Below are 26,710 nucleotides of genomic sequence, written 5' to 3' on the forward strand. Positions count from 1 at the left end.
GGAAAAAATATGAACGGTAGTGAACGGGGAGAGGCAAATTATCTTTTGATCCCGTTTGAATTGAGCCATGGATTACAAATATGATGTTCGTCAATTTTAAAAGATAATTTTTCAACCGAAGAAAGTCTCAGTTAGCCGTAGGTTTGTCATATGACCACTTAGTTTAGTGTGAGACCGCTCAGTGAACTACATCTCTCGTCACCTAGCTTGATGCTCAACTTGCTCGCTAGCTAACTAGCTTAGCTCTGTTCCACAACACATGTGACGTTATCTCACCTGATGGGTTTTATCCTGTGAATTGTTTTCAGCAGATAAGCAAAAGAACAAGCGAGGTCCTCGGCTCATTAGAGTAACGTTATGTCCCCGGTACGATACACACAGACATCGTAGCTTTAGCAAGACGTCGTCCATGAGACTTTGAAATGTGTAGTCTTTCTAATTACGTATTTTCACAGTCTAATACTTCAACAGTTTAACAATGAACGGAGACTTTCTTCGGTTGAAAAAATCTTTTAAATTGACGAACATCATATTTGTAATCCATGGCTCAATTCAAACGGGATCAAAAAATAATTATCGTCTCTCCATTGACTCTCGTTCATATTTTTCCAAATTAAGGTCCAATGGACCGGAAGTAGAAGGGCGTGACTTCGGCTCTCTATAGCTTTATTCCAGCCCGGTCTCACGCCAGGTCGTGTAATAGTCACGTCATTTTAATCTATTAATTCGTGGACAGGTTACGTAAATGCCGTTTTTTTCGTGGGCCGATTACGAAATTGAAAGCAATGCATTTTAATGGGAAGCATATTTCGTGATCCCAGAACGCTGACGGTAGCGAGTAGTTCATAAGGCTAAAGTCCGCGTTGGGAGGTTGGTCGGGGTGGTGGTCAGAAAACACAGGACTTTCACCCCGGAGACCGGGGATCGCGTCCCGCGTGTGGCAGTTCCTTTGTCCCGCGTGTCATGGTTCCTTTCCCGCGTGTCACGGTTCCTTTCCCCGTTCTTTTTTTTTCCTAACCCCAACCGTGTCGTTATTGTGGCGTTTCATTTCCCCGTTGTGGCGTTTCATTTCCCCGTCGCGTGTCAGTAACGTTAGCTAATGTAAGATGAGTAGACTAACGTTAACGTTACCCATCTACTGAACAGATAACGTTACTGTAGCTAACATCATGTGGTGAATTTAAAGAGTAAGATCAATTTTTTTTAAAACCTAAAAACATCCGCAAAAAACTGCGTTCGCTAAACCCACCGGACTCCGTGTAAATAAACAGTAATTTTAGCATCGTAAAATACACTTCATTCAAAGTCGAAGAAAACTGTAAAAAGCCGTTTTGGGTCGTCTTTCCACTTTTTTTTCCCAACAATCACAACTCTAGTTTTGGTTGAAATAAACCCTTAATTCACCCATTTACATGTGGAAATCAGGGTACAAGCGGCCGAAATGGGTTTCCTCAGGAGGGTGGCTGGCGTCTCCCTTAGAGATAGGGTGAGAAGCTCAGTCATCCGTGAGGAGCTCGGAGTAGAGCCGCTGCTCCTTTGCGTAGAAAGGAGCCAGTTGAGGTGGTTCGGGCATCTGGTAAGGACGCCCCCTGGGCGCCTCCCTAGGGAGGTGTTCCAGGCACGTCCAGCTGGGAGGAGGCCTCGGGGAAGACCCAGGACTAGGTGGAGGGATTATATCTCCAACCTGGCCTGGGAACGCCTCGGGATCCCCCAGTCAGAGCTGGTTAATGTGGCTCGGGAAAAGGAATTTTGGGGTCTGGAGCTGCTCCCCCCGCGACCCGACACTGGATAAGCAGACGAAGACGGATGGATGGACATGTGGAAATTTGTTGGCTCTATACACGCTGAAAGTATAGTGTTTTTTTAAAAGGAGTCTGGTGGGTTTAGCGCTAGCGATCCCAGAGTTGTTTCTGGTTAAACCAAGAGGATTTTTCTATTTTAAAAAAGGTCTATCTCTGTTCGGGATCCTTTCCATAATGTTGTCAGACACTCATAATAATATTAGTCCTCATAAATCCACCGGAGTTTAGAATGCCAACACAAAATATGAAATGCCTAAAGTAAACCATAAGCTGTCAGATAAATGAAGAGCGGCCAAAAGTGTAATATTTCTCTCAGAAATGTAATGAAGGAAAAGTAAAAAAGACGTTCTTATTTGCTCGCCACATTAGTGCAAACACTTTTTTCCAGACTTCAATTTTTGCCTGGAGTTTAATAACCTCACATATTTTAACGCTAGCCGGGGGGGAAAGGCTGTCAGACTAGAACATACGACCGTACTTCTGACCATTATTCTGCAGTAAACCTAATTAGAGAGCAGCGCTGATGCTGAGTAAAATGTTTATTAGTGTCTGTACTTCCCTCTCAGATTTTAGAAGCTGTTTTGAATGAAAGTGCACCGCGGAGGTGATGTTGGTTCACGCCTGAGCGACCTGGCGTTATTTCACCGGCCACCATCTCATTATCCTGGCGTCACACCGGCCCAGCAGGCTTTGCATTCCTAATTAGAAAACAGAAAATGAGATTGCAGATTTGCACTCACTCATATGATTAAGGGACTAATTGATACCAAGATTAATCACAAAACTGTTTCCGCCAACCGCCAGAGAGAGACGCTAAAATCCTCACAGGCTTAATTGCCTGCCTCCGAAATTAATTTTCGATATCACAGATCCACCCCCCTTTTCTCCTGAAAGTACAAACTAAATGGTACTGATTTTTGTTTGGCTGTAATGTATTTAAATTACTTTGTATTAATTGTGCGTTCAGAAAAGCAATCTGTGTTGCATGCTCCTTTCGCTGCACTTCAGATTGATCGCACTCTCTCTCATGTTCCATAATTGAGCCAACCTCTGACGGATTTTTTTGTTAAATTGTTCCATTCATTCCAGGCACGCGGCTCGGCCTTTCAATCATCTAAAAAGATATAATCAACTTTCCTCTAATCTTTGGTTACATTTTGAAGCAGTTATTAAAGTGTTAGGCCTGTCTGGAAACTGTGAAAAAAGGGAGAAGGAGATTTTCAGAGGCTTGGGAGGCTTGGGCACCAACATGTTTTGATAAAATGGAAAATAATACCGAGTTGATGGTTATTTGTTTCTGTGAAAAGCAATCTCTGGGTCAGTGTCTGCGTGAATCACGTTGAACTCCAGCAGATTTTTCAGGAGACTAAACTATTTGGTTCAGTGAGAAAATATATTTTAAGCAGGGTTTTAAATCTTAGTAAGTAATCTTAAAGTATTTCTCTATAACACAAAAAAATCATATAAAAATAATAATAATAATAATAATACCTTTATTTTTATAGCGCTTTTCTAGACACTCAAAGACGCTTTACAGTTATATATAGATACAACAAACAGACAAGGTATACATAGACAAGGTTACATAACAGACAAAAGAAAAGAAAACACATGGACAAGCAGAGGCAAAGCAAGAGAGGTGGGCAGTGAAAAGGAGGGAAACACTGGGAAATATAACTAACTAAATATGCATCAATCAAAGTTAATGTGCTCATATTATGCTTTTTTCCTTTCCTTTATTGTGTTATATACTTTTTGCACGTTATAGGTTTACAAAGTGAAAAAGCCCAAAGTCCCCCCCAAAGGGACTTACCATCTCCAACAGAAAACACTGTTCACAAACTGCTCCAAACAGCTCTATTGTAGTCCAGCCTTTACTTCAGAGACCAACGTGGGTCACTTTGTAACACACGTTATAATGCTCACCTAGCTGCTAGCGTGGCACGCCCTCATACTCTGCTTCTGACTGGCTAGTAGTCCTTACCTAGGTACTATCAGGGCCCGCCCTCATACTCTGCTTCTGACTGGCTAGTAGTCCTTACCTAGGTACTGTCAGGGCACGCCCTCATACTCTGCTTCTGACTGGCTAGTAGTCCTTACCTAGGTACTGTCAGGGCCGCCCTCATACTCTGCTTCTGACTGGCTTGGTTCTTACCTAGGTACTGTCAGGGCCCGCCCTCATACTCTGCTTCGGACTGGCTAGTAGTCCTTACCTAGGTACTGTCAGGGCACGCCCTCAAAACTCTGCTTCTAACTGGCTAGTCGTCCTTACCTAGGTACTGTCAGGGCCGCCCTCATACTCTGCTTCTGACTGGCTAGTAGTCCTTACCTAGCTACTGTCAGGGCACGCCCTCATACTCTGCTTCTGACTGGCTAGTAGTCCTTACCTAGGTACTGTCAGGGCACGCCCTCATACTCTGTTTTCACTGGCTTTAATAGTTACCGAGCATGTGCGACTCCCAACAAAGATGGAACAGAAGTGAGATGTCTCACTCTGTAGCTAAAACAGAGAGCTCAACGCACAGGGTGAAAAGAGGAGCTGCAGCAATATGCAGTACAACAAAAATATGGTGTTTTTTTAAATCTAAATCACATAAACCTATTCTGATATAACCTCTAAATACAATTATGAACCTGAAAATGATCATAATATGAGCACTTTAAAGTTGTGAAAAACATCCTTGTTGTTTTTGGAGTGTTTAACAGTCAATGGAGATGCTTGTTGATGATTTGAATTGCATGGGACGAAGGCTAATCAATGTTATAATTTTTTTTTACACTTTTGATGCTTTCAATGTTTGACTTTTTTCCTTATACATTTTAACGGGGTTTTCTCTGAGTTTGACGTGTTATTTTCCTGTTTTTTTTTTTTTTATGTTTTTTTCCCTCAAAAGTAGAATTTTTTGTTACTTGCCCAACAAGACAAGTGAAAAAAAACCCTGCTGTATGTAAGCAGATTTGTGAGTCTTAAATAACAAAAAAAAAAACACTTAAATATTAGTTTTGATAAAGAAAATATATTTTATAGTCATAAATCATTCTTCCTTGTTTACTGCTGCAATGAAACGCTTGGTTACGTTGTAACTAGGGCTGGGCGATATGGAGAAAATCAAATATCATGATATTTTTGACCAAATACCTCGATATCGATACCGCAACGATATTGTAGTGTTGACTATTGGTGCTTTCACAAAATATTTACACAATGAGATTTTTGATAAATAATCATCAGTAATGTGGATATAATGACTAAGTCGGTAAAGGCAGTCTGGTAAGTTCATAAAATGACATAACTTTACTGTAATGTAGCCTTTAAAACCAGGAAAAGACAACACTTATGCCATATCACGATATTACGATATCCAAAATCTAAGACGATATCTAGTCTCATATCACGATATCGATATAATATCGATATATTGCCCAGCTCTAGTTGTAACCTTTGTTCTCTGAGTAAAGACTATTTTTCCAGTCATATTTCTTAATTGAAGTTTTCTTAAAATAGTGTTAAAATCTCGTCTCGTTCTCGTGAACCCAATCTCGTGTCTCGTCCTGTCTCTTGAGCTGAGTGTATCGTCACACCCCTACAAACAAGGAATAATGTACAGTATGAACAGCACATCAAACTCAAGTCCCGCAGGCCAAGTCCGGCCCCTCACAAATTCTGATCCGGCCCGCATATCAATTTAGGTTCACAATCAATTTTGGCCCACCTAGTTGTGCACCAAACCAAAGACATGGGAAACTGTTTTTCAACTTGCAATTACGCAACACTCAAAGCAGAATTTGGCAATTTTGCAGACTTTGCAACTCAGAAATTCCCCCAGAAGCAGAGAGTTTGCATATTCAGGCTGTGAAAGAGCTTGTTGTGAGTCAGCTGTGTGCTTTTACTTAGAAAATGTAATCAGTGTTTTCCTTGATTTGCTAAATTCTGGGATGGCTTTGGAACTTTTTCAGGGCTTTATTGGGACCAAACTGTAAGCGAGAAGACTATATGAGACATGCAAAAATTTAATCAAAGATATTTTACTTTTTCGATGAAATAAAAGCATGTCAATAAACTCTACATGTCTGGCCCTCTCTTTTTCCAGTGTGGCCCTTAGTGAAATTGAGTTTGACACCCCTGATGTACAGGGTAGAGAAGTTGCTTAATCCTCACAGGCTTATCTGCTGATTTGCTATTGGCTTAGGGCTGCTTGATTATGGAAAAAATATAATCGCGATTATTTCGGTCAATATTGAAATCACGATAATTTAACAAGATTACTCGTTGACTTCTGGAAAGATGTTGCAATTATTGAACTTAAAAACAATGGAAAAAGTTAAATAAATCAACAATAAAAAAAACATACAACTATGAAAATTGCCTTAATACTTGTCCTATTTAAACTTTATTATTTCATTCAGAACACAAAAGAAAATAAGATTTAACTTGCAAAGCTAAATAGTAGTTTTTCTCGATTATTCTGTTTTTGTGATCATTGGGAGCCAAAATCATAATCACGATTACATTTCGATTAATTGCACAGACCTATATTGGCAGAAACATATTGACTTGAAAACGTCCTGAGAACTGGGAGAAGAGACACGAGAAAGGGATGATCATGTGTTTCTTCCGTCTGTAGCTGGAATACACTGCGCGGCTGGACTTCCTGTGGCGCGTCCAGGCCAAAGAGGAGATCAACGAGATGAAGGAGCTGCGGGAACACAACGAGAACATGCTGAGGAACATCTTGCCCAGCCACGTGGCCCGACACTTCCTGGAGAAGGACCGGGACAACGAGGTAGGCCTGTCACGATAACAAATTTTGCTGGACGATAAATTGTCCCAGAAATTATTGCGATAAACGATAATATTGTCATCGAGAGACCATTTGCATCTAATATAATAATGGCATAATAATACAGGTACACCTTTTCAAAGATCAATACACTTTTATTTCTAAATAATATTTAACACTGGAACTGGAAGACATTTTAAATATCCAGAACATGTCTTTGATCTCCTTTAGTATGTCGTCTTTCACGCTGATGTACAGTTGTGGAATTGCCGTTTGTGACACGTAAGTTCTCAGACTACAGACTCTGTACTACATTTTACAATTATTTAACTCTAAATATTAAATTTAAATAATATATAATTAATACATTAAATCTATCTGTATGGCTATCTGCCACATGGCGAGTAAATGTACCAAAATAGTTCTGTTTTTCAGTCTTCATTTTGGCGAAGGTGCGGCTTCTGCTCCTCTTCAGGTCGGAGCTTCGTGGGGGCGGGCGGACACACACACACACACACAGGTGCAACTCTGACATACTTTCCACACTCCGTGTCCGCGGACAGCTGTAGACTTGTACCGTTAATGTTCTGTGCATTGTCGGAAACATGCAGCCACTTTCCTGAAACCGCTTGCGAGACTGACCAGCGGCGTGTATGTCCGAGCCCGTCTCCACAGTCTCCACCTGCAGGTTGTCAGCTGTGTGGTTTGGATTGAAAGGGAGAAACGAGGACGTCAAATAACACGGTGGATATCGCCTCATATAGGCCTACTTTCTTTTGACGGCGCCTTAACTGCAAAGTGCTGCGGAAACCCTGCTCCAACTCTCAACTAGCGTTTGTCTGTCTCTCTGTCCGCAGTCCCGCCCCCACAAAGACCATGCGACTGACAAGAGGGTTCACTCCGCTACGCTAAGGAACCGAGAGTGGTCCTCCAGTCTCTTTGGTAGAGAGAGACGAGGAAAACAAACAAGCATGCAAATGGAAATTATCGCGGCCGGAAAAATTATCGAGCTCATTTTTTTTTATCGTGCGATAACTCGATTTATTGACTATCGCGACAGGCCTACAACGAGGTCTGCACAAAACACACTCACACTTTTTCATTCTTCCTCACCTTGACGATCCAATCGTCTCCACAGAAACACGCTTACGACATGCCTACATCAGTCACAATGAATATTTAGTTTGCTTCATTTGATTTGATTGACTTAAATGTTTCTCTGCAAGGTGATTGTTTGTTGTCACGTGGAACTACAGCTGCAAGCCGAGTCCCTTAAATCTCTTCCATGTCGATGTGTTTAATTGCTTGTGGGAATTCTGAGACTCACTATGTTGTTGATGAACAACTAACTTCTTAGATGCAAAAAAAACAACCATGATGTAATTGGTTTTTAAGTCTTTGTCCTCACATTTTGAGGATATGACACTGTAGCTTGTGATGGTGATACATTTTTTTTACCTTCCAAGTAAGTTTGTCTAACCTGGAAGTTTGTTTGCGTCTGGTCTGATCGTGATGGTGAGCTTAGCTGTTAATTGGTGAGTAAAATGAAATTAATGCTGACAGAAATGATGGACAAAACTAGTAAAATAAGAAAAGTGCAGGACCTCCTTTCTCAACCACTGATATGAAGAAAAGAAAAAGCTCCGTAATTGCTTTTCAAACAACTGTACAGAGAGAGAGAGAGAGAGAGAGAGAGAGAGAGAGAGAGAGAGAGAGTGTGTTTTGGTCATATGAATTTGATTTGATTTTAATAACATGTTGTCACTCGGCAGCCGAGAACACATTGATTTATCTCGCCCGTCACAGGAAGGAGTGACTCAGCGGCCGCGAATATGCAGAGTCAAACTTTACAAAGTTTCTTTTCTTTTTTTTTTCCCCTTATCTCTGCTGCCCTTTTCCTTTTGTGCTTTTAATTTCCATTGAATGGAGCTGTTCTGCACAAAGTCTAAAATGGGAGCACACGCAATAACAAAGAAATCAGATGGGTCTATGGTTAATCTGGTGCGTGTTTTAACCCATCTTCTAAATGAAATGACCTTTCTCATTACGTTTTTTACGTTTATCTTGAATGTGTGTTGATTAATATGACAAACTGCATAACTTAAAGGTGGACACTCAAACAACACAATCTGGCTGCAGGGATTCGCTCTAGGGGGTAGACCGACACCGATTATTAGTAGTTAAAGTTGTAGTGCATAGTTTCTGTTGGCCCCGTGAGTAATTCTAAGTAATGAAAATAAAAGACAGTTGCTAGTAGCCAAGGAGGAAACGGATTAACAAAACATGATGGACTCTTCAGAAGAGGTCATTATCTTTGTTCAAGTTTCTGCGCGGGAAAGTCACCGGACGCCACAATCTTCTGTTGTTGTGTGGAGCTGAGTCTTAATTATCTTTGTAGCAGCTCATTTGGCAACGGCTTGAATGTAAGGGATGTTCATTAATAAAAAAATTACGTATTAAGGCTTTAATGAAGCTGATAACGGATATTTGGAACCGACAGTAAAAATTAAAATCTTTTAGTCAAAATTAAGATGTAATTACAATACTCTGTTACAAGTTTGTGTCTCGCATTAAACATCTTAAGTACGTGCTCCAATATTGTAAAAAAGACAAAATACTAAATTTAACAAGAGTAGACGTACATTTCAAAATCATACATAACTATACAGATAATCTGCCCATTGCCAAATATCAGCCGATAATTGGTCGATGCCTAATTTGCTCCAAATCAGACACGTTGGGAGTACTAGTGATGTCCAACACTGATGTTGGGGGATCAGGTCTGGCTCTCAGTCGGTGTTGGATGGGGTTGAGGTCAGGGCTCTGTGCAGACCAGTCAAGATCTTCCACATCAAACTGGGAAAACCATTTCTTCACGGGGCTGGTTTTGCACACAAAGGCTTTGTCATGTTGGACCGTGTTGGTCCGATTCCATTATTTGCTTCCTGATACCGATTCCGATACCTGAACTTGGTTATCGGCCGATACGAGTACTGATCTGATAGCAGTGTGTCATACATGTGATGATGGATGTTTTAACAGCTTTAAACTACTATCCCTGTATGGATCCCTGTATGGATCTGAAATGATTTTGTTTGTTGTTCGGTCCGGCTCGGATTAAACTTTTTGTGACACATAAAACAAACCGAAACAATGAATAAGGTAAAGGTACTTTATTGTCACATACACATACATGTAGCAAAATTCATTCTCTGCATTTAACCCATCCCTCAAGGGAGCAGTGGGCAGCCAATCACAGCGCCGGGTACCAACTCCAGATCTGAGCCAGTGCCTTGATCAAGGGCACTGACTGGGGAACCTAGTACATGCCGTAGAACTTTCTTTTTTGTTATCTAGTTTGACAGTCAGTCAACTCCTTTAGTAGATTTTCTTCAGGGTAAAATGACATGGTTTTGGATCGGTGCATAAACTCCAGTACGTTCCCATACCGAAACCAGCATTTTAGGCTAATCGTCGTTTCTTTGTTTAACCGCAATGAATTGCTAACATTAGCTATGGTCTACAATGTATAACTTCATAGGCTGTGTACCTGTGTTATTACATTATCTGGGTCACATGACAGTAATATATCACGTATCCTGGGATTCATTCGAAAGTTTATTTGTTTGAAAAAAATAAAATATACATAAATAAATCTAAATTTGACTAAAGGGGAAATTGGATTGTTAATCGCAATCATTTCTGAGACGATTGTACAGTCAAATTTGGAATTGTTACAGCTCTACCAAACCCAGACTGCCAAATAGTGTGATTCATCACTCCAGACAACACATTTCCCCTACAGCAGAGTCCAGTGGCAGCGAGCTTGAGATCAGTCCCGCCCACGCTCGGCATTACACATGATGATCTGATGCGCGTGTACCTCGGGAACTCCCGGCGACGTATGGTTCTTGTGCAGACGTTGGTTTCCTGAGGCAGTTTAGAACTCAGCAGCAAGTGCTGCGGCTGAGGACAATTGATTTTTCCCGGTCCTGCTGAGCTTGTGCGGCTCATCGCTTTGCTGCTGGGCTGTGGTTACTCCTAGAGGTTTCCGCGTCACAGTAACAGCATGTGCAGTCGACCCCGGCAGATCTAACAGAACAGAATAGGAATATGATGAATTGACCCATTCAGTGTTTTCCCTCAGACTTAGGTTCACATAGTTAGCAGGGAGTCTAGGGGTCCTCCATAAAGAAAATTTTACATTTTTCAGTTAATAAAAAATGCAATTTGACACTATTTTGGACCATTATTGTAACCATATCTGTGTCTTTAAAACCAGATCAGGGAATAAATAAATAACCATTAAAAAAGCTTAAAGACAAAACTTGCTAAAGAAGTCCACTGGACACCGACTACAATCATTGGATCTGGGAAAAGTCAATCCGTTAGTTTTGATGCTCACATTGATTTTACATTCGGTAGCCTATAGCAGCCCAAAACGGCTTTGGTGCTGCCCTTAAAAGCCTTATAATGGTAGATAAAACCCTGTCATTGGATAAGAAGGGGGTGTCCACAAAGTTTTGGCCATAAAGCATAGCTTGGCTCATTTTTGCTTAAATCAATCCGATTTGGTAAATGTTTCTGATAAAGAGTTAAGAACCATCAGTTCAGTCACTTTGTTATCCCAAATGGGAAATGTGATCTGCAGTCAGGAGTGCAAGATAGCACACATTCAAACAACATACAAATAAACAAGACAACAATACAAAGACATGTACAAAGTACAAAAAAAGTTTCCTGTGTGTAATATATACAACACAATTTTTTACCCAAGCCGTTCTCACTCCGAACTCGTAAAATACAGACGTTTGGACAGTGGCTGTCAGCGTCTGAAGCGACGAAGCTCCTTTCAGCGTGTTTGTAGAACGTACCGGGGAGAGCAGCAGCTAGACGGGGGTTTAGACAGTAGTATGTAAGGGGGAAAATCCGCGTAGGGAGGTTGGTTGGGTGTGGTGGATGGGTCAAACACTTTCACCCAGGAGACCGGGATCGTATCCCACTTGTCACGTTTCCTAAAGTCGCTTTCTTCTTTAACCGTCCCGTTATTCCCACATGTCACGGAAACGTAAGCCCGCCCACGAGCTTTTCCTTCAAAAGCTACAACGCCAATAGTCCCAGCCAAGCGCGTTATATTACATGTCATTTAGCTGACGCTTTTATCCAAAGCGATTTACAATTGCTATATATGTCAGAGGTCGTACGCCTCTGAAGCATCTAGGGATTAAGTATCTTGCTCAGGGACACATTGGTTGATGTATCGCAGTGGGATTCGAACCCAAGTCTCCCACACAAAAGGCAGGTGTTTTATCCACTGCGCCATCACAACCCTATACGACACTATAGGAGACTTTTAGTGTCAATAACAACGACAAAGGCACCTGACCAAGCGTCCGTATTTTACGAGATGGGAGTGAGAACCTGTTGTTATACCACAGGAGCAATCTCTAAGAAATTCTACATTACACGTGCAAATTAAGCCTAGTTATTGCACAGGGAACAAAGGAGCTTTTAGTCAAACTCAGAGTGAAGGGGGTAGTTTGTGCAGTCTAACATAGACCGGGCCTTGCTGAGTACTGAATTTAGTGTCAATCCGTAGAGCAGATGTTCAGGGCCTTAAGTCTGGACCAAAACGACAAACTGACATTTAAAAAAAACATTGTTTTTAATGAGATTTATAATTATTAATTCCACCTTTTAAAAGTTATGGCTGATAACTTCTGTGTTTCTCTGTAATGAGCTGCCAGCAATTAAGATGAAAGAGGAGATGTCTCTGGGATGAATCTATTTAAATATCCATCACCAGGGTTTGATAGAAGTTCACACTAAAACTTAAACAATATTTTAGCTTTTTTTATTTAATGTGGGGGAAATAAACCTGACAAGAAAATTGCTTCATTTCACTTCTTTTCTTCTCTGTTCGTTCTGCTGCATTCTTCTCGTTTACCAACTCGATAATGGCTGATTGTGCGGGTCGGGCAGAGAGGACAGTTATGGCACGCCAGAGTCAAATCGCCGTATTGTCCCCGTCCGTCCTCGTCTCGGCTCCTTCATTATCGTCTCCTCCAATCTTCCGTTGCTTCCCGAACAAAAGGCAAGCGGCCGATGAATTATGAATGTCAGGAGAGGAGAGCTGATATCATTCTGCTGCCATGTCTATTCCTACTTATAAAGAGCACGATTAAAAATGCATCCATTAGGATAGGTTGGGCCCTGATCACTTGTTACATTATTAATCAGGCTGATTGTTGTTCCGTGATTTAGATACTGAAGCTCTGGGTCCGCTGAAGAGCTCTTGACAGAAAGCTGAGAGTCATTTTATCAACATTATTTGATTATTACATGTGATTTGTTAAAGAAAGAAATTAGGTTTATATTGAGTTCCACTTGCTGCCACAGACATTAAACATGTCCTGAAAAACCTTACTCTACTTCTTCTAAAAGTGTAAGAAGAAATATAAGGAAGGGTTTTGGATTTAAAGATGAAATGGTCTTGCACTGCCAGACCTTCCTCCACAGCGCTGCGGAGGAGGGTCTGGCTAGTCCATGCAGCATTCTGGATGGAAGAAAATGGGGATGAATGATTCCAGCTCTGTAGCTGGGGGCCAGGGTGTGAAGAGCTTTAAAAACCATCAGCTGTATTTTTAAATTGTATCCTAGACTGGACTGGAAGCCAGTGCAAAGAAGCTAGGACAGGTGTAATGTCTTCACGCTTTTTTGTGATCATGAGCAGCCTAGCTGCTGCATTTTGGGCCAACTGAAGGCGTGCCACCAGTGTCAGAGGGAGACCAAAGCAGAGAGAGTTACAATAGTCTAGGCGGGAGGTTATGAAGGCATGGATGACTTTTTCCAGATCAGTATATGATAGAACAGACTTGAGTTTGGAAATTATTCTAAATTGATAAAAACTGGTCTTTACAACAGATGCTATTTCAGGTTAAGATGGGAGTCCAAAATAACACCCAGGTTACGTGCATGGGACCGCTTAACGTCCCGCTGTTGGAATCCTCCCCAGTGAAATACAGACACCCTTTACACCGTTAAGCTGTCAGCATTTTAACCGTGTTTACTCCAGCTGCTAGCTAACGGTAGGCTAACGTTAGCTGCTGTCGAGTGAAGTGTTAACTAGCGTCACGTGCAGCGATGCTCCTGTTGCCTCTGACATCTGTTTCAGAGCATCAGAGAGCAGCGCAAAAGCCATTTAATTGGCACCGAAATCCGCATTGCAATTCGGTCCGGTAGATACCGGTCGTTTAGGCACCGGTGCCGTATTAGCACCGGGTCTCGGTACCCAACCCTACTTCACAGTCACCAGATCTCAAACCCAGAAGTCGCTGCTCTGGAGGCTTGTGGTGGTGACACATCACTAACATACAGAAATAACACACTTCTCCTAAAAAAAAAGTCAAATATCAGCGACTCACGTGATACTAAAGAAGGGCCAAGAAATTCAATTAGTTCCACTCTTACCAACTTCATCTTTGAAGCTTTGACCTTTGACTGCGTTCATTAAGTGTGTATAATGCCGGCGGCGATGTCACATTAAAGTCAGGGGCCGAGAGTAATTAAATAGAAAAGCCGAGCAAAATGCCGAGCAAGAGTCAGAGACGTCTGACTTCTGACCCTTTAGTTATTTATATGAGATGTTGAACTATGGCTGGACATTATGTTTACCAGCCTATTATTAAAATATTCCCACAGTGACGTGAAGATGTTTCCTGCCAGCAGGCCTGCTGCTCTGCTCTCTCCTGTGCCAACGCTGCCCCCCGGTGGCGGGAGCAGTGTAGGTGCAGCTGCTGCATCACAGAACCTTGAAACCTCAGTGTTTCTGTGCAGATGCAAGATTATTTTATTTTATTTTAAAGCATTTCGTAACATTGAGTTTGAGTAATAATAATACGTTTTTTTATTTTGCACATTTGTTCATTTGCTGAATTAATGCACACAGACACTGTGTTGTGCACAGTGACCCAAAGTTACCCCTGGAATAGTTGAAATGATATACATGTTTAGCTTCATACACTATTACACTTTATCAATTTAAAGATTCATTTTAATATTTAGAAAATATCCTATTATTAGTATTCAATTTATAGGCCTACACCAGTGTTGTTACATCTTTTATAGCGCTGCAAAGATTAATAATGGTTCATTGATTAGTTGTCAACTATTAAATTGATTGCCAACTATTTTGACAATCGATTAATCAGTTTGAGTCATTTGTTAAGAAAAAAGGAGGTAAAAGTTCTCGGATTCCAGCGTGTTAAATGTGAATATTGTTCTAGTTTCTTCTCTCCTCTGGGACAGGAAACTGAATATATTTGAGTTGTGGACAAAACAAGACATTTGAGGATGTTGTCTTGGGCTTTTTGGGAAACACTGATCCACTTTTTTTTTTTTTTTTACTTTACAGACCAAACAACTAATCGATTCATCGACAATGGAAATAATCCTTAGTAGAGGTCGACCAATTAATCAGCCAATTTTTAGCATTTTTTACATAATTGGCTTCGGCTGATATCCAAGTATATCAAGCCGATTAATAGGCAGGCGCATCTGCGGGCAGCCTTGTGTTGTTGTTGTTGTGCTGCCCCTAGAGTCAATTACCAGCAGAGTGACCTGACCCAGTGCCTTTGGAGGAGCTAAGTTTCTGACAAAATGTATTTTCTTCTTCCCTGTTTTTCGTTTATTTAATATATTTTTTTATACATTATTTATACAATATATGTTTTTACATTATACATTTTAATGTAAGTATACACGTGCAGATTGGTGAAGTGTTCAATAAATATTTTTGTTGAGAAATTTTGTGTATCTTCAGTAATTATTAGTGTTACATTTTATGTTTCAAATAGAGGTTTAAAAACAAGCACATATCGGCCAAATATTGGCCAAAATTAATCGGCAGAATTTATCGGCCATCGGCTGACCCTGATTTATAAAGATCGACATCGGCCAGAGAAAAACCCATATCGGTCGAGCTCTAATCGTGAGTTGCAGCTCTAGTTGACATCAAACAAATTACATAAACACATCAAATCCAAAACTGATTAAAAGAATCCGATTTTGTCGATTGATTTATGTAGGCTAAAAGATTCTACACCTTGAACTTGATATCAATTATATAGGAACACTGATATTTTTTTTTGCATTTTCAATAAGACAAATGTGACAATAGTCGTTGAATCCGTGCCGTGTGCCCCCGCAGGAGCTGTACTCCCAGTCCTACGACTCGGTGGGTGTGATGTTTGCGTCCATCCCGGGCTTCGCCGACTTCTACTCCCAGACTGAGATGAACAACCAGGGGGTCGAGTGCCTCAGGCTCCTCAACGAAATCATTGCCGACTTTGACGAGGTGAGACCGCCGACTTCAAAGTGCACCCACGTACACTTCAGCCCCAACTTTCAAACATGCGTCAGCATCGTCCATTTTTGATTAAAACATCCAGATTATCCAGATTCAGGACTGATTAATGTACAGGAAGAAACCACAGGAGAGCTTACATCTGCAGGTTATCAGATAGAAATGGCTCCAGAGAGACTAAAAACATCTACAGTCTACTGACCATACTAATGTATTTCTTTTTTGGGTGATTAAGAATTTTCATTTTTTAAACAACATACAAAACATACAATTCGCAACATTAGTGACACAGTAACTACAATATTCCAGACTATTTAACAAAATAGTAACAAAATAAACCAAATAAACATATACTGAACAAAATTATAAACGCAACACTTTTCTTTTTGCCCCCATTTTTCATGAGCTGAACTCAAAAGATCGAAGACTTTTTCTATGTACACAAAAGGCCAATTTCTCTCAAATATTGTTCACAAATCTGTCTAAATCTGTGTTAGTGAGCATTTCTCCTTTGCCGAGATAATCCATGTATTGGGGGGGTGTCCGAAAACCAGTCGGTATCTAGTGTTAGGGTTCATCCGTGAAGAGAACACCTCTCCAAAGTGCCAGACGCCATCAAATGTGAGCATTTGCCCTCTCAAGTCGGTTACTACGACGAACTGCAGACAGGTCGAGAGAAAGAGAGAGAGAGAGAGAGAGAGAGAGAGAGAGAGAGAGAGAGAGAGAGAGAGAGAGAGAGAGAGATGAGGGATGAACACTAACCCTAATCATAACACCAGATACTGACTGTTTTTTGGACCCCCCGATACAGTAAAACTGCACATTTTAGAGTGGCCTTTTATTGTGTCCAGCCTAAGTCACACCTGTGAGGTGGATGGATTATCTCAACAAAGGAGAAGTGCTCACTAACCCAGATTTAGACAGATTTGTGAACGATATTTGAGAAGAATAAGCCTTTTGGTTACATAGAAAATATCTTTGAGTTCAGCTCATGAAAAACAGAGGCAAAAAGAAGTGTTGGGTTTATAATTTTGTTCAGTGTATTGTATAAATGACAACACCATAAACCCATCATACACGTCTCTCCCCCTCCTTTCTTGTCATCTCTCTTCTGTCTTTTTATGCCTTTATTATGAAGCAAAGAGTAAAACTCTGGTCATTGACTTTCCAGCAAACACTGAGCTTATGTCGACCATCTGGTTGCATCAGTGTTGCACAGTTGCGACTATCATCATATAATGAAATCAGAACAATGCTAAGAAACTGAAAACAGTGAAGAGGAGTCTTTTCCGTAGCAAACACGCTGAAGGTTTCAAAGAGCAGGTCTTAGAAGTTTGTTTCCAACAACGAGCCAGTTTTTCGGTGCAAGAAATGTGTCAAGATGCCCACCGAAAATTCTCAAACAGAGAGTTTTAGCTCTAGTAGCAGAACCAATCTGCATTCATATTAACACGTCTGTGTAATACTCAGATCACTACTGAGATGTATTGATTTCCCTTACAGAGTTACAGAAGGATTTGCTGTTGCTGAGTTCACGATTCCCTCCAAAAAATATGTATATATCCCTCAGTCCAATAGTAGAAAAAACTAAATACTTTCACTTACTTAAACTATTTCAGATTAAATCAGTTCCTACACTGTTCAAAAAGGCAGAAAAACAATGGAGAAGTATACCCCCCCGCCCCAGCACCGCTTCACATCTACATTGGACTTAAAGTTATATATTCAGGATATTTTTATACGTAGGATTCACTTTTCTAGGAAATGCTTGAACAGAATTTGTGAAACTGACAGAAAAGATGACTCATTTTCAAATGCACACTTGCTGAAGTTTGCTGAAGCTCTGGCACATCTTGGGTCCCTGTGGACAGACTGAAGTCTGGAGGAACCCGGGTTCCTGATCGAGCCTCCACACTCGACCCTGACTTTTTGACAGAAAGTGTCAAATTCTCCTAATAAGAGGCAAGACAGGCAGACACCAGCTGAGATCTCTGCTGCCTCAGGCCACACTCCTCACTCACTCCTCCAACATGAGCAGACTTCTCTGTTCTCCATCGGGGATCTCGCCTTCAGAGACACACAGGGCCTGATTTACAGTTTGCGCTGCGTCTGTTTATGCGACCAATTAGCGCCTGGAAACTGGCGCAAACGGCTTGATAAATCTAGCCCACAGAGAGGAAGATGGCAGAGTAGCTCGGGATATGAGCAGCACATAATAACATCAGAGGGCAGTTGGCAAAACTGTTAATCACATGAAACGGAATATTTTCTGTCGTTTTGAAACATCACATTTCTTTTACAATATGTTAACGTTGGCGTCAGTGTCGGTGTCGCCAAAGGTCTCCGTTTGCGGCCAATGAGACTGCAACACAACCCCGCAGATTACCAACCAAAACGGGTCAGAAGAGTTTCCAAATGTCTCCGGTTTAGGGGTTCGGAAAACTCCAGAGCAGGGGGAATGAGAGGGGTAAACGCCAGAGCAGGGGGAATTAGAGGGGGAACACCGCCAGCAGGAGGAATGAGAGGAGGAAACACCAGAGCAGGGGGAATGAGAGGGGGAAACACCAGAGCAGGGGGAATGAGAGGAGGAAACGCCAGAGCAGGGGGAATGAGAGGGGGAAACGCCAGAGCAGGGGGAATGAGAGGGGGAAACACCAGAGCAGGAGGAATGAGAGGGGGAAACGCCAGAGCAGGGGGAATGAGAGGGGGAAACACCAGAGCAGGAGGAATGAGAGGGGGAAACGCCTGAGCAGGAGGGATGCAAGATGCAGGGTGTGATTTTCCAGGGGGGATGCGTGGGATTTCCCCCTTTCTGGTCTACATATCCCTGCCTCTGCTGAATTATTTAAGTATAATTCTTATTTAAAATATAAGTGATCATCTACTTCAACAAAAGACCATATATTGTATACCTAAAATAGAAGATGCGTAATGCGCTGTAACGTGAACACATAGATCACCAGAGCAGGGGGAATGAGAGGGGGAAACGTAGCAGAAGATGTTTAGTTTTTAAACCAAAAGGTAGAAATCTAAATGTAGCCTCAGTTTGTGAGTCTGTGAGGTATCCAGGATTTTGCTGTCTTACGCTGACTTTTCTCCTGATGCAGCTTCAGTCTATGGCACTTTTTCAGCCATGTCAGCGCTCATGCTGAGTACACAACTCCTCTGTTTATGCTGTTTATTCATAAACGGCTCGAAGAGGGAAACTGACAGAGGGCAATATCGTACCTGACATTTGCTGTTTTGTCAGGAAAACTGAGCTTGCACGAACTCCATTTCATTTAGTCTTTCTAGTCAGAAATGGAAATTCTTCGGTCCTGTAAAAAGACTCCAAATGGGACTTCCTGTGCTGAAAGGAGGCCAGGCAGAACGTTTTTGTTGACAAAATAAACAGAAGAATGGTTAAAAGTAGCAAAAAGGATTTTTATTTGTGCAGTTTCCTTATCACCAAAGATTTTATGATTTTTCGAGTTTATAATAATACAACTGCAGTGCCTGTTTTAAAATGTGCCTTGTTCAGAATGCCCGATTGTTTTGTAAAGCCCAGTTCAGACCAAAGATTTGCGATGAGACGAGTTGAAACTTCATACACCTGTCTGTCCCCTCTGCCCGTCTCACCACCACGGGGGAGCAGAGCATTGACTCGCTCTGCTCCCTGTCTCTGGAATTCATTACCACCCCAACTCAGAAACATCGATTCCTTCCCCACCATTTCAAATTGCAACTCAAAACACATTTGTTTAAAACTGCCTATTCCACTTAATGTCAATAGCTCTGCCTCTTTCTGTTGTTGTTATTGTTGTATTCTTAATTTTTTGCTGTTTTTAAATGTCCTATGTATCCCTGTACGGTGTCCTTGAGTGCCGAGAAAGGCGCCTTTAAATAAAGTGTATTATTATTATTATTATTGTTGTTGTTAAACTTGCAACTACTTGCAAGGCGCCATTCTGCAGTGTTCTAAAACCTGCCAGTTTACACCAATGAGACGAGACGGTTTATCATCTCCATCTCCAGCAACGCCTCTTTGTACTTAGGTGCTAACTTCCGACTTCCAGGCTTTTTTGTAGCTGAATATTTCATTTGTTATGTCTAAATATGAAGGTGGATAACGTTAGTGATAGTGATATAACGTAACCGTGCTTTCGGGTGGTTGTTGAGGCTCCGTCTTAAACTCTGCCATTTCGACCAGCTGTTTATAAACATTAAAATAAAATAGATTATGGATCATTTTATTTCTATAGTTTGTAGCTGACTTGACCAGCTGACTTCTCTATTGGCTGTAGAAACATGACACCTCTCTTATGTTCTAAAACCAACCTCTGGAGACTCGACCAGAGGCCCGTTCCAAAAAGCAGGTTTAGTGAAAACTCTGAGTTGGTTAACCCTGAGATGAGGGAAACTCTGGGTTTTCCGTTCCAGAAAGAGAGGTAACTTAACCTCGGAGTTAGTTACTATGGTAACTGAGCCTGTGAACCTAACCTGGTCGACAGCAGGTTTTCTTCAAGAAACCTCGAGTTTCTCTCAGTCTCCACCCTCTCAGAGGGAGGAGAAACTCATTTCCTCATTCATTCATTCAGTCTGTATCAGGCGCATTTTAATGCAGTTTTATCTGCATGAATAAAAAAACGTATTGGTTTATATTTGGCAGATTATAAAACGTTTTTTTCTCAAACATGTCACGTCCTTTTGTCGACGATCCCATTGATGAAAAAGCTGTATTAATTCACAGAGAGTTTACGTCGGTATTGAGTCCCGACTATAGATGTATTTTCATTTCCACATAACCGATTTGAGAGGTATTTTTTATCACAGTCCACCTAGATACCTTATCCGTCCTCATATCACTAACATCCACCATCGTGGACAGGCTTTAACATCCCAGCAGATTCTTTGTAGGCCTATCGCATTACGTTTTTTGCAAACAGCAGTTTTCTTAACAACAGTGTAGCGGATCATACTGTAGGCTAAGCCACTGTATGCAGAGCAATCAGAAAAGTGTGACTCGCTCTGAAACGTTTTTTAAACTTTTTTGTAGTGTTCCCTGGACAGTAGAGTCATTAAAAAGAAATACATCATTATACATTATAGTTCTGTTAATGATCATGGTGCTGCAGCCTCAGAATGGGATTAGTATAGTTTACTTTTTCGCCTGCAGGATTGCACCTAAATGAAATTATAGGTGTAGGCCTAATACAATTCCAGTTTTCACCAGTAATATTATAAGTTAACTGTGATTAAATATGAAATTAATACACTGTGAATGTGTACGCATTGACTCGAGCAGCAATTTTCTCCCACACCAATTCTCTCTCTTTTGCAGCAGCAGCCGCTGTCTTGCTTTTTTAACAAAACACATGTTCAAACTCGCTGTTTGTGCGCATGAGTATTTCCGCCGACCCGTTTGTTTGTGGTTGTTACCATGGTGAATCGTAGAATCATGGCTCCATTCATACTGCCTTTTGTGCACGCGCGTAACCCTGAGTGAACATACTCTGAGTTGATTGAACCAACTCATATCAGCTGTTCTGGAACCGAAAACTCAGAGTTTCCCATCTCAGGGTAAATCAACTCAGACATCAGGGTTAGACTCAGAGTTTGTTAAACCTCCTACCTGGAACGGACCCCTGCTGACTTCTCTATTGGCTGTTGAATCAGGAGACGTCTCTTACGTTCTAAAACCAGCCTCTGGAGACTCGACCAGCTGAGTTGCAGTGACACCATCAGCTGGTTTGAGTCGAGCTGAGACGGGCCGGTTCAGACCGCCGAAACTTTTTTCTTGTCTTGGATTCATTTTCTTGAGATCAGGAAAGTAAACATTTCTTTCACTGTATCACTTGTCACAGTTGCTAGGCGAGGAGCGTTTCCAGGACATCGAGAAGATCAAGACGATCGGCAGCACCTACATGGCCGTCTCCGGTCTGTCGCCTGAGAAGCAGGTGAGATCCTCCACGGTTCATTCCAACGTATGTCCGTCTGCTTGTTTCTAACCTGCAGGCTGTCCCAGATGAGAGGCAGCGTCGAGCAGGGAACTTCAGGTTCACATTAGGCTCACAAGACACAAACACAAATTGCTAATATGCAAATATAGAACTTGTTTGCGGTTTTCCAAAAATCTCCGGTGGATTTCATCTGCTGATTGACATCAACTCACTGTAGACTTTCAATGAAAAAGTTGCAAAAACTGGTCTTATAGTTGTATTCCTTATTAGTTTCTCTGCTTTACTTGCGTGTATAAATAGTAAAACAATATATTTTTACAACCTAAAACTGTTATACATAACATTATAACATATTTTGAGGGATTAGGACTAAAAATAGATTGTTTGTATTATGAACTTGTATTTTTGGGTTACTGGCAGCTTTATACTTTATTTTTAAATTGACCAAATGAGACGTCCGACTCAAAGTTCAGTTTGTGCTGTAAAAAGGTGTAACAATAGAAGCAAACCTCTCAAAAGCATCACTGGTTTATTTTGTTTTCATAGGGTGGCAGCTGTACAAGAACTTTTCTGTACCAACATACAGACTAAAATGAGAAAAAGTACAATTTAAACCAGAAAATATCTCATCAAAGATTAAGAATCCTGACCTGGCATAGGTTTGGTTTAAATTCTGGTGAATTTTTATCCAACAATTAGAGCCTTTTAAGCATCAATTTATGGTGCAAATGTCTCTGTTTATTTAAAAGAACTTATTATTCTCCTGTATTGTTCAAATCTTTCTGTATATTCAAAACATCACCACGTGTTTTGGGATGTTTTTGAAGGAATTATGTTCAGCTCAACAACAAATCTGTTAGAGAACAAGACCTTGTTAAAGCCAGAAGCTTCAAAGTTTAAATCTACATTAGAGCTGGAACAATTCCAAATTTTATGGTGCAATTAATTGTCTCAGACATAACTTTGATTAACAATACAATTGTCTCTTTCTTATTTATGTATTACTTTTTCAAACAAATTAAAGTTTTGAATGAGTCCCAGGATACATCTTTTGTTTATATAACTGTCATGTGACCCAGATAATGTAATAACACAAGGACACAGCCTATGTAGTAAACCACCCCTCTTATTATCAACTATCATAATACATTGTTGTTTAATGAACATAAAATTGACCATTATGGTACCATCAACAGTTGTTGTGTAATGACTGTCACAGGCCTAATCTACATAAAACACATTCAGACAGTCAAAATCACATCTTTATTTTTCACGATCCTGTCGTGTTTTTTAACCCCCCGTAGTAGCACATTTTTAGTAGACACAGTTCTTGTTTTCCATATATGTTTTGAGCCCCCTTATTTTGTATCTCTTTAAGGGAGTGGGTTGTCTTTCATATTTTTTTAAGGGGGAAATATCTACCTTTTCTACAATCTATACCTATACCTTTTCTACAGTCTACACCTATGCTCTAAAGTATTGAAGTTGTATCCGCAGCCGTCATGCTGATCCAGGTTCAGAGCCTTTGCCATTCTCTGATGTAGGGGGTTGACAATCCTCAAGAAGCTGATATGCTCCAACAGAGGTGAACTCAAAGCACCTCATCTCTTGAATAAAATAACTGAGGAGTAGTAGTAGTGTGAGTAGTAGCAGCGGAAGTAAAAAAGAAACACACAAGACGGCAAATGTAGCATTGTTTGCTTGAATATGCAGCAAGAGTCTGCAGGTGCTGCTACACATGAGCAGCAGTTCTTCTGACGGCCAGGTCGGAATCCAGTACCCCCCCACCCCCACTGCCCACCCACCCACCACCTCAAGTGTAAGATTTTGTCTTTGACCTTTGGCTGACTGCGACTCTTCTCTGACCCGCAGCAATGTGAAGATAAGTGGGGTCACCTGTGTGCGTTGGCTGACTTCGCCATCGCCCTCAACGAGAGCATCCAGGAGATCAACAAGCACTCGTTCAACAACTTTGAGCTGAGGATCGGTAAGAGCTCCGTGTCCTTCGTCATTACAGCAGGAACACACTCTCTCTCTGTCCGTCCGTCAGTCTCCGTGTGCCTCATCGCGTGTCTCGCTGTGAGAAGTCAAGACAGCCAAAATCACCATAAACCTGGGTGTTTTATTTTGAAATGTGTTTCATTTTGTAAAGCATCCGGCTGCACTGTGGCCTTCCTGTATGTTATGCCTGTTATTACAACCTGCCTGGCTTGACACATTCGCTCGCGGCCCGCGGAAGAAATGCAGGAGTCGCCAAACGACCACTGCGCCTGATCGCAGCCGGTATGACCAGACAGATTGGACAACATGGGCGCCGAAATGAAAATAGCGCCGCTTCACGACGCTTCGCGGTGTGTGTTCCTGGCATTATAGGCTCAAACACAAGGAAACCAAAAAGTCATGCAAAATGACAATAAGTCTATCCCACTTACTGAGCGTAAATTCATATTGTATCAAACATTGGGTACAACCACCATTTCTAGACGCATATTTTAACGTGTCCTCAACAGCCACGTCTTTGAACCTTGCACTGTATAAACCGAACAGATCTGTGATGTGTAGAAACTTAAAAATCAAGCTGGAAACTGGATTTCTGAAAACGGGTCTCTAGAATGAAGCAACAACTGATCGCCTGTGTGTGTGTGTGTGTGTGCGCGCGCGTGTGTGTGTGTTTGGCAGGCATGGCCCACGGCTCGGTGGTGGCGGGCGTGATCGGCGCCAAGAAGCCCCAGTATGACATCTGGGGGAAGACGGTGAACCTGGCGAGCCGCATGGACAGCACGGGGATCAGCGGCAAGATCCAGGTGCCCGAGGACACCTACCTGATCCTGAAGGAGCGCGGCTTCGCCTTCGAGTACCGCGGCGAGATCTACGTCAAGGGCATCAGCGAGCAGGAGGGCAAGATCCGCACGCACTACCTGCTGGGCCGTGTGCAGCCCAACCCGCTCATCATGCAGCCGCGCAAGATCACGGGCCAGTACTCGCTGGCGGCCGTGGTGCTCGGCCTGGTGCAGTCGCTGAACCGCCAGAAGCAGAAGCAGATCCTAAACGACAACAACAACTCGGGCATCCTGAAGGGCCACCACCACTACAACCGGAGGACGTTGTTAGCGCCCGGTAGCTCCGAGGTGGGAGCGGGGCATCACCCGGAAGCAGCTGATAAGACTGAGCTGTCCTGAAGGGCACACGGGAGTTTTAGTTCCACACAGGTGTCCCAGAGGCAGAGCTGCTCTGCAGGCAGAATACATTCCAGAGGTTGAGTTAAACTTCAGCTGATGAGGCTTTCTTTTAAGATTTTTTTTCTGGCATTTTAGGCCTTTTATTTGATAGGTCAGCTTATACATTTAAGGGGATAGAGAGAGGGGGGGAACGGCATGCAGCAAAGGGACGCAGGTTGGAACTGAACCAGCGGGCGCTGCGGCAAGGACCGAGCCTCACAAACTCCCGGATAGTTCACTGCTTCTGTTTTGGTGTTTTAAAACGTCGTGGCAGAGATAGAGGCAGTGATGTTTCCTGTTTCCTATACGGGACTCTCACACCACCTCAAACCAGAGCTCGAAACACACCGACAGGTCTGATCCACGCTCGTCGGTCGGGTTGCGTTTCTCCAAAAAGTTAAGTCAGTGTTTTTCGCTGCAGGTTTTTCCGGCTTCCGCCTCTGGCCCCCACAGCCGCAGCCTAAACGCACTACCCTCCATTCAAAACGAAGATCGTTTCAGGACTACGCAGCGTGTGCGAATGCAGCCTTAGACTTTAAGAATACAAACGTTTGGTGAGAAACACTGAATATAAACAGAAACTTGTTCACAAGAAAACGCCCCCATTAAGCCTACAACAAGTCAGGAGATCAGGAAAAATAAGTTAATGCATAATTATTGGGATTAGCTGCAGCCTAGTCTCGCTTTGCCAGACCTTCCTCCACAGTGCTGTGGAGGAGGGTCTGGTGAGTCCACACAGGATTCCTGGATGGGAGAAAATAGTGCTCTGGTTTATTGGCATTTCTTTAAACCAATCGCAATCGTCGTGGACGGCGCTAAGCACCGGACGGAGCAACGGCACCGCTGCAAAATAGCCTCGGGAAGGAACTTGTTTTTGTGGAACACGTGTACAGAAAACTCAGATTGGACAGATAGTCCAAGTCCTAGTCTAGCTAGCTGTCTGGATTTACAATGCAGAGATCTGAGGAGCAGTTAAAGGTGCCGTAGGTAGGATTGTGAAGATCTATGATTTAGCCAAAAAGAAATCACATCTCAGTCCCTCCCCTCTTTCCGCTAAAGCCCGAAATGGTCTCCTTAGCCTCTCCCCCAACAAGGGAGAATGAATGCGTGTGCATGAGCACCCCCCCCCCGGCCCTGATTGGTGCATCTGAACAGGGAGCGGTGGATTTTTACAAATCTCACTACAGGCTGTAGGTGGAGCCAGAGGAGCTGGGTTTATTATTTAAATGACCTGCTTCATGTAGTTCTCCTGGAACATAGGGTCAGTTTCAGCAAATATGACGAAAAGTTATTAAGTTATAAGTTATTTTATAAGGCTTACCTACTGCACCTTTAACCGTAGTCCTCATTAATCCAGTTGAGATATGTTTGCCCTTGTTTGGTGGGCGTGTCTCTCGTTTATTGGCTGTGTCACAGGTGATACCCAATCAGCAGAGACGTGTCTGTAAACTCCTGGAAAATAAAAAGGCAGAGCTCCTGCGCACACGACCGGGTGTTAAACGCCCCCCGTTTCAGTTTTAAAAAAAAACTTGTTTTGTCGGGGCTGAATGTGGCCCAATTAGCCCAAATGTGCTCTGAAAAAAAAGAAGCTTTCTCTGGCTCCTCC

General features: G+C 42.1%; 1 protein-coding gene across 1 annotated transcript in view; it reads left to right on the top strand.

The window, feature by feature from the left end:
- Positions 1–25,879, top strand: part of adcy8 (adenylate cyclase 8 (brain)) — a 137,400-nt gene extending 111,521 nt beyond the window's left edge. Inside the window, 5 exon segments of the mRNA XM_039816414.1 lie at positions 6,428–6,586; positions 15,792–15,938; positions 21,791–21,883; positions 23,759–23,873; positions 24,566–25,879. Coding sequence (XP_039672348.1) covers positions 6,428–6,586; positions 15,792–15,938; positions 21,791–21,883; positions 23,759–23,873; positions 24,566–25,065 — 1,014 coding nt within the window. The 3' untranslated portion in view covers positions 25,066–25,879.
- The last annotated feature ends 831 nt before the right edge of the window (positions 25,880–26,710 follow it).

Source organism: Perca fluviatilis, chromosome 11 (genome assembly GCF_010015445.1).
Source record: "Perca fluviatilis chromosome 11, GENO_Pfluv_1.0, whole genome shotgun sequence".
In the NCBI taxonomy this organism is placed as follows: domain Eukaryota; kingdom Metazoa; phylum Chordata; class Actinopteri; order Perciformes; family Percidae; genus Perca; species Perca fluviatilis.